This window comes from Falco peregrinus, chromosome 1 (assembly GCF_023634155.1).
Source record: "Falco peregrinus isolate bFalPer1 chromosome 1, bFalPer1.pri, whole genome shotgun sequence".
In the NCBI taxonomy this organism is placed as follows: domain Eukaryota; kingdom Metazoa; phylum Chordata; class Aves; order Falconiformes; family Falconidae; genus Falco; species Falco peregrinus.
The window spans coordinates 25207022-25215894 of NC_073721.1; the positions used below are offsets into that span (position 1 = coordinate 25207022).

The 8873-nt window shown below is 51.3% G+C and overlaps 1 protein-coding gene across 1 annotated transcript; it reads left to right on the top strand.

The window, feature by feature from the left end:
* The first annotated feature begins 268 nt into the window (after positions 1 to 268).
* Positions 269 to 7596, top strand: TMEM72 (transmembrane protein 72). The gene is made up of 5 exons (XM_005238911.3): positions 269 to 623; positions 4638 to 4704; positions 5130 to 5201; positions 5931 to 6070; positions 6258 to 7596. Exons 1-5 carry the CDS (start codon positions 554 to 556, stop codon positions 6716 to 6718), a joined length of 810 nt encoding a protein of 269 aa, XP_005238968.3. The 5' UTR covers positions 269 to 553; the 3' UTR covers positions 6719 to 7596.
* Positions 7597 to 8873: the final 1277 nt, after the last annotated feature.

Genomic DNA, 8873 nt, shown 5'->3' on the forward strand with positions numbered 1-8873 from the left:
GGTGCAGGGCTGGAGTGCCCTGGGAGCCTTGTGACTTGCCAGAAATGTACCGCTCTTTTGCCAAGAGCAAACATCGCCATCCTCACAAATGGTTAACCTGCAGGGAGCTGCATAGCAGTAATGACTTCACATGCATTTAATCAGCTTGGGCTTCCAGAGCCTCCTCTGGAGCAGGAAAGGCCGTGCACCCCCGGTGCAAATGTTCCCAAAGCCGCACCCCCCCTTACCAATCATTAATCATCACCCGGCCGGCAATGTGAGCAAGCAGCAAGCGAGCAGGAAAAGGCCACGTCTCCCACAGCCCCTGCGGGAGCAGCGGGAAGCAGCGCTGACCGGTTCCCTGTGGTGGCAGCTCGCTCCCCAGCCACCCTCCCCTGGGAGCCCCGGGGAAGTGGCCAGTCCTCCAAGCACTGCCCTTTCCTTCAGGAAGGTCACTTGGTCCTGGGCGCAGGAGGTTCTGCCTGAGGCTGGGAGGTGCTGGGCTACGCATGAGGCGGGGAGCCCTGAAGAGGAGCTTCTGCCTGGTCGGCACCACAGTCTTCATCTCTTCATCATGCGACACAAAGCCTTTTGGAGTGCCCTGGAGTACACCTGCCGATTGCTGGGCATCTCCACCGCAGCAGGTAAGAGCAAGCTCTTTTTTTTATTTGGCACTAAAAGGCACTGAGTGGGTGTCAGGATCCCTGAGCTGTGTCCCTGCCTTTGGCTAGGTGCAGCCACTGCTCCATCCTGTGAGGGGGACAAGGAAACTTGCTCACTTTTCCTTTGGGACTCAGGGAGGGACAGTGCTGTATGCCTGGCCAGGTTTTTTGCAAATGCTGTGGGAAGCACAGTGAGACATCAGACAGGAAGAGCGAGCACTCTGTATGGCAGAGAACAAACTAAAGCACAAATGGAAAAGAAAACTAAATTGTATTCTTCTAAAACAGACAGGCACAGGCAAGATGTGGATGACACTGAAAAGCAAAATACATGTGGCTGAGTAAAACTGCCAAGCTGCTCTGTGGGATGTGAAAATGACGGAGGAGCTCCCTGTGCTATGCACGGTGAGATGTCCTGTGCCAGGCAGGATGGAGAAGTCCCAGCCATCATGGCACAGTTTCTGCCAAAGTGCTGCTTTGCCTTTCTAGCAACCCATCAGGGAGCAGGCTTCGGAAGCAGTTCAGGTTATAGCTGCAGCACAAACATCACAAGTTCACTCACCTGGCTAGTTGCATCCTCTTACCCACTGCCAGGGGCTTCTTGGGACCCATGTCCTCTGGGTTATGTGACACATCTTACCACTTGGTTTCAGGTGAAATACAGGTGTTTTGAGCCAGACATTTCAGGCACAGCATCTCACCCAGAAGGACTGAACTGTGGTGAATACCCCCTCACATGAGACATCTCTGGATGAGATGTGGGGAAACAGATAAAGCAGAGGGCTCAGGGGTTCCTCTGGCACTGCTGCTGACCCATTGTAATGGGACAGGACAGACAGTGCTCTCTGCCTCAGTTTCCCCATCAATAAAGCAGAGATCAAAGTGCCTGATTTCCTTAAACGCTGGAGGTGTGAACTAGAGGTAGGAACTCCTAGATGAGAGGTGACTTGAGGTGGTGCTGTGATTCCTGTGTGAGTCCCTGAGGAATTTTATATTCAGACACCACAGAGCAGTTCACAGCAGGCTCTCCTATCTTCGTATTTCCTGTATCAGCTACAGACAGCCATGACCGATGCTTTGCTCAAGTTAGGGCAGCAAAGTAGAAAGCACACAGGTCAGCTGAAAAGAGCACAGGTCCCCAGTGACACCCAAAGCCTAGCTGGGACACTGGAAGCTGTGCTCTGGAACATGCTTTAAACAACTGATAACAGACAGAGATTTGAGTCTCTGAGTTTATACAAACTCCCAGTTGGTAAGTGCACATCATGATGAGACTGCAACAGATAGGAGCTGAGACACAGCTTTAACCAGCTAATGCAATCTTTTCCTTTCTCCATCCCCATCGCTCTCAGGCCTACTACATGAGACCCATGCTGGTCATGTTCTCTCTTAAAGCTCCAATGAAACTCATAGAGACTTTCCCAGAAGAAAGCATTAGCTTCTTGCCATGGGAAAACTAAAGCCAGGACAGAAAAAGTGAAAGTAGCTTACAATTTGGAAGTGTGTTAGTGGAGTATAATCTCCCTCTCTCCTGCTTGTTTTCTTTTCACTATTTGCATTGTCTGCACCTCTTTCTGTAGTTCTTGAAATAAGCAGTGCAATTGTGTCTCTGTGGAGCATCACAGAGCATGGCCAGCTGCACTGCCAATCTTTGTGCTTTTCCATAGCTCTGATGCATTCTCAGTATCACCGGACTTTCCCAAAAGGCCAGTGAAGAATGGGAGGTGCCTGTGTTTTACTCATTTATGTGTCTCAATAGTGTAAGAAAACAGCTTGATGCAGTGTTTAGTGCCTGATGAGGTGTGTGAGGTTTTTGCATGAAATGGAAACCATGCAGAAGAGAATCCCATGGGTTTTGTTTGAAAAAAAAATAAATAAATGAAAGGAAGAGGAGAGTGCATCAGCCTCGCTAATTGATTCTGAGAAGGCTGAGCCAGCTCCATAAGCTGCTTGCTTATACACAGAAGGTTACCCATGTAATATAAACCTCCCCTTCCCCCAGGATCTGGGAGTGTAATGGCTATCTGCAGTGGTGGGGCTGCAGGGTTTTTGTGTGTGAGAAATCAGACAGCCCCTACCATCAGCAGAGCCTCATGGCAAGTTAGCAAAGAGTGATCAAACAGCTCCGCAAGTCACTGCAGTGTTTGGGGCATCTCTGTAGTTTAGAGATTTTAGGCCTTGTGATTTCTGCATCTAGGAGAGAGTCCTTACTTATTTCTTAATTCTCATGCTTTCAACCATTTAATTCCTAATCATGTGCCTTTAGCCACATGGTTTGGATAAGATCCAAATAAAGACAGCAGCTAGTCCAAACAAACACCTCGGAAACAACCTTTTGCTTCTTGCATATTCTTCATCCAAATAACTTTGTGGATAAAGCAGAAGCTGTGTAAAATGAGGAACCCTCCTTATCCAGAGCAGAGACTTGATCCTAACAGCTGAGCTGTTGAATTCTGCATTCATCTGCAGGGAATGAATGAATGAACTCCTCATTTGTAGGAAAAATTGTAAAGAAGAGTTCTCAGTCACAAGATAACAAAGGACAATACTTTGAATGTAGGATGACACAGCTCACACAGCTTCACCGATAAGGCTGATTTCCCCATGTCCCTGCTCAGGGCTGGGGGGACAGCCTCCATGGAGGAGGGTGGTGTGTGGGCTCCATGCGTTCCCCCGGCTGACAGGGGCCAGCAGCTGCAGGTGAAACAGGAGGAATCAAAGCAAGACCACAGCTTTGTCTTAGTCCTGGCTTTGCTCACCCAGGACAGGAGAGCTATGCGCTCAGGCACAAATCCTTGTCATTGATCCACCTTATAGGCTTCATAGACATTAGTCTGCATTCCAGTTTGGGAGCTTCATACCCCTCTCCAGTTAGTGCAAACCACAGCTCAGAGAAATGAAGCCAGCTGGCACCTCAAGCCTCGGCCAGTGTGCACAGAGCAGGACGAGCGGTGAACTTCCTGAGCACCAGTGGATGGGCAGGGACAGCTCAGTGAGATGTGGAGCCATCGAGTGCAGACAGGAGTGCAGTGACTGCCTAGAGAGATGCTGCAGCCATGAGACCTGGGCTCAGCTCAGCTCTGCACCTCAGGCACTTGTGCAGCATGACTGTCCAGTTGCACACTGACCAACTTGCTGCAGCTGGTGCAAATACATTCATTTCTGTCCGTTTTTGAAATAGTCTGGTTGGGAATTGAAGGACATTGAAGAAAATTTTCCATCCCCTGAAGCTATTGGCCCACAAAAGCCAGTTCAGGGAAGATTTTAGCCTCACTAATACTCTTAATCCCCCTTAAATTGACTCCCCAGTGTGCTGTGCTAGCCAGGGCACTGAGGGGACGTTCATTCTCTGTTTTTAATCTGCCTGCTCCCATTATATGTTTTTCTGTTTGCTTAGCAAAGGACCTTGATGCCATGGCTACGGCCCTTTGTGAAGGCAGCTGGCATGGTTCCCCCGTCCTGCTCCTGTCCTGCAGCCATGTATTGGGTGCAGCAGGCCTGGGCAAGCAGGGAGGGCAGGGGAGTGAGGCTGGCAGGCACTGGGGGGACCGGGGCAGAAAGGCCCCCAGACCATGAGGGGGCAGAGGTAGATGGGGGAGTGGGAGGGAAGTCCCTGTGGCAGCTGTGATGGAGCGGCATGGCAGGTGGTGGAAGGGACACAGCACACTGCTGCTCACCTCCTCCAGCTGTCCAAGGCCAGCTGGTACCCCCAGATCACCTCTCCCCAGCCCAGTGGCAGTGCTGCCATGATAGTGACGCAGCTGGGATGGGTTTCTGGGCTGTATGTCAAGGCCAGAATTCAGCTCTGACCCCCTCTGGGTTGGTGTGTCAGCATGAATCACTGGTGCTGGCAGTCCTAATGTGCTGCACAGCACAGGAGGAGCAGCTCCACCAGCCCCTGGGGAAACTGGAGCATCGATCCTAGAAGCTGGGTAGGGCACCAGAGAGTTGGGAACCAACCCTGCAGTCAGCATCTTTCCTACTTTTTCTTTCTAGTGCTGATCGGTGTGGGAGTAGAAACTCTGCAGCGAGGACAGTTCAAAAGCCTGGCTTTCTATCTGATGTGAGTATTTTTGCCCTTGAAGTCAGAGCTGGCTGGGGTGACCCGTTTGACCCCTCCACTGTGTGTAGCACCAGACTAAACTGCAACAGCAGCAGGGAACATTGCTGGAGGCTTTGGGGAATTCAGATCTCCATATTTAGGTTTCAAAATAGTAAGCTATTTCTGTTAGAGAAAGAGATGCTACAGCACCATCCCTAGTACTCAGATTCTGGCAGGCCAGAGGTGACACTGGTTGCAAGTTATCACCTGAGGACAGAAGGGCTTTGAGCTCTCCTCCACAAACCAGACAAGTAGTGGGTGTTCAGTCCCCAGTCCACAGGCTCTGGTGAACTGGAACTAGTAAATCCTGGCCCTCTGTGCCCCTTCTGGCACCTGGAAAGTATACTGAAGCCAAGCCCTGCCCTCCTGACAGCTTTACTTTTCAGTTTTTCAGGAGTCGCCGTTACTGCCTGTGAAGGCGGCTTCTTTATCAGTTTGTTCCTGGAGATGTGCTTCACGTGAGTAGACCCTGTCCAGTCTTCTCCAGCCTTGGTGGGACCTCCCTAAGGCAACTCGCTCCTTACAGGCAACACCAGACCTAGCTGAGCTGCAAGTGCCAGACCAAAGGTCCTGCCCCTAATGCCATAGCGAGTGCACTCAGGCAGGGGGGAGGTGAGTGAGGCCATGTCCACAGCCAATTAAACCTGTGTTTTAACCCAAGCTTGTGCCATAATTTGCTGAGCATCAGCATGACAAACCCTGGTCTACAGCATGTACTTAACACTCAGTATGAAGCCCTACAAGGGGCTGGGGTTGAACGAAGAGCCAAATTCCCAGGGTAGGCTGCAATTCCCTCCCAGAGACAGCACAGACATTCAAGTTAAAATGTAGAAAATCCTTATGTACTTCTCACACACTGAACACTTCTGCTGTCTTTTAGCATAAACTCAAAAGCCTTGATGGCTTAAACGCAACGCCTTACTCCAGCTAATAGGGACTCGGCTAGTGGCCAAGTGAGCAAACACACCAAGGAGACATGGCCTGAGATGATGACCTCTGGCAGATGTAGCCCCTGACCTCTTTTCCCTGTGGGAGAGGCTCAGGCTTTGCTTACTTTCCCTGACCAACACACCGGTTTCCTGGAAAACCAGAGTGAGGATCCACACATCTAGATGAGTGACAGGTCCAAATCTTCTTGCCATGTGCTTGATGCCACATCCCATAAGGACCTCTGTTTCTCTCCCCAGATACGAGCCCGACTCCCTGGCCCAGGCCTGCTGGAAGCAAGCTAGATGCCCAGGGAGCTTCCAGAAATTCCTGGGGTACACACTGCTCTCAGTGGCTTGCTTCCTGCATCCCGTCCTCGTCTGGCATGTCACCATCCCTGGTGAGGAGCCCACACTGGGGTGGGGAGTAGTGCAGATGGAAGAGAGAATGGCCTGTTGGGCCAGAGAGGGTGGGGATGTGCGGGGTGCTACAATGGTTTCAGATGGTGCTGAGCTAGCTAGACCAAGCACTGCTTGATGAGGTCTTCACCTTGTCCCAGCCTTCAGCCAATATGGCCTTCTCCCCAGGCTCCATGCTGGTGCTCACCGCCCTGGCCTACTTCCTGCTGAGCAAGAGGAGGAAGAGCCCAGGGCACAAAGAGACGCATCCCCAGGCAGGCCAGTACGTAGACCCTTCAGCCACCGTGGCAGCCTCAACCATCGCTGGTGACACTGAGCAGACGTATACCTTCCACAGGGCCCAGAGGGAGCAGCACCACTCGCTGCTGGGCCACATGAAGAGCATCCTGAAGGCCAGCAAGGACAGGAGCATGGCCCCAGTAGCTCCTGCCCAAACAGCAGCCCCGCCAACCCCACGCAAGCAGGTGCACTTTCAGGAGAAGGTGGTGCAGATCATCCCCTCTGTCAGTGAGAGCTTGGAGGATGTGGAGAGTGAGGCTCAAGAGACCACGTCGGACACAACACCCATCCTCACACCCCCCGATGCCCCCGTCATCCTTGCTCCCCTCAGCTCCACAGGCCTCTTTTGAGCACTCAGAAGGAACGAGAATGGGACAGACCTGCTACCCCTGGCACTGGCATCTCTCCCAGCTGCTCCAGCAGTGAAAGGGCCCTCTTTGCCCTCCCTGCCTCCAGGGTGACAACTGTGTCACCCCCTCTTCAAGGGGCTGCCTGTACTACATGGTCCCACACCCTGTGACGGGGCCGGTGGCAGTGCACAGCCCCTGCAGTGCCATGCCCTGGGGACAGGCAGTGGTTCAGCCAGGGCAGGAAACTTTCTGCTCGCATGTCCTCATGCCTGGGCCACACCTCTGTTACGACACTACACACCACAGCAGCTGCTCCCGCCTAACATCACAGCTATGGCACGTGCCCCCCATGAGGCAGCAGCAGGCAGGAGGAGAGGAGACCACCATGCCCCCAGAACAGCTTCTGCTGGGGTCAGCTGTCTCCCTTCTGCCCTTGCTGCAGGCTGAAGAGCTCAGGGCTGGGACACATTCAAGTATGGGGCACTGCAGCCTGCATGTTCCCTCACAGCTTCTGCACCAGCTGCAGCAGGCCCAGAGTACCAAAATGTCATTTCAGAGACAGGCTGAGACCAAGTGCATCCCTGGGGCTAGCACTCGCTGAGTGCCCTCCCCTGAGATACACTCTGAGCCCAGCAGGGAAATCACCTCTGGCCTTGGCTCTTGGGGACACCTACGCAGGAGCAGGGAGGACCCTGGGTCTTCCTGGTGTCCCCTGCCTTCACAACCATCGAGTCAGAAGAGCTTTGGGATGGCGTAGCAGCTCAGGTCATGAGATTCAGCACCGAGCTGACACAACAGACTGTGTGTAACTCCCAGTGTATGTTAATTATGGGCCCCAGAGGGCAAGGCAATAATAAAGTTACAAAGCTGTCCCACCATGCCAGCTCTTCCTTGAAACCTTCACCTCTGGCTTAATCCTACCATATTTCCTGCCCTGTGAGGACCTTTCACCTATAATCAGGCATTTCTCCCCTGTTCAACTCATCGCCTTGGCTTCTCCCACCTGAGGACTAAGCAATATTTGCAGATGGCAAATGCCATCTATGCCTGCAGATACCATCACCAAGACCCTCTCAGCAGCATGAGGCAGGTCTTCTGGCAGCACATGGGAAAGTACTCGAGTGGATGGGTTTTCTCAGACATGGGACAAGGCTACACTGTCACCACTGCTGGGATGAAGAGATTTAACTGCTCTAAGCACAGACACGCAGCATTGGGGTGAGCTGGTGGTAAGGAGAGAAGATCCTTGAGACCTATTTATAAGGTAGAAGCTAGTGGGGCTGGCTGTTTTTCTTGGAAATATGTTATTTCTTCTTTTTGAAATCTCAGCTCTCTGAGTCATAATCGCCATATTCATTTAGGAAAGCAGTGTAGTTTGAAGTGAAATGTGAAAATGTAAAGTGTAAGCATTCAAAAACCAGAAGGCAATTGAAATAAGAACCCAGTGCTACTTTTTAACAAACTCTTAAAGTGACTCCTAATCTGGGAGATGGATGGGGAAGAAGGTGGAAGATACTGATACACAATATTTGACTGCCTGTGTCTGATAATGAAACTGTCCACAACAGCAGCTTATGAATGGTTGCACACACCTGTCATTCCTACAATCAGACATAAACAAAATTTTTGTTGCATCACCAACATTTAAAGTGATAGCCGGTATCAATCTGTTCTAAATGATACATGGAATACAGACCTTCTCCTTCTGGCTGCACAAATCTATAAAAGTAACCCTCCACCCCGTAACTGCATGCTGCAGAAGAGTCACGTACACATCTGCCTTTAGGGAGGTTTTGTACCTGCAAAAATGTTTTCAGAAAATTTTGCCCATTTACAGCCTAATGCTGCGAGACTGATAGCAGCAAGCCGAGGATCCACCACAGCTCCACCCTCAAGCTAGCATATTCAACACATTAAGAATTAAAAATAAAGCTATTTTCCTCTAAAGTCTGTGACCAAACAGCATTCCTGCACCAACAAAGTTCCCAATCCAGATATGCTAACGGGTACCCATCCTTGCCAGCTCTGCCCCAAAGGGCTGTGCTTGGACCCAGCTCCCCAGTTCCATCAAACATTGGCTCTGCAATCTGACCTTCTCATTAGCAAACTCAGCTTTCTGCATCACCCAAGGCTCTTCTTTGAACATTGCATAACT

Coding starts and splice junctions, on each gene's coding strand:
- TMEM72 (XM_005238911.3), top strand. CDS start 554: ATGCGACACAAAGCCTTTTGGAGTGCCCTGGAGTACACCTGCCGATTG. Junction 624..4,637: donor GGGCATCTCCACCGCAGCAG/GTAAGAGCAAGC, acceptor TTTTCTTTCTAG/TGCTGATCGGTGTGGGAGTA. Junction 5,202..5,930: donor TTCCTGGAGATGTGCTTCAC/GTGAGTAGACCC, acceptor TTCTCTCCCCAG/ATACGAGCCCGACTCCCTGG.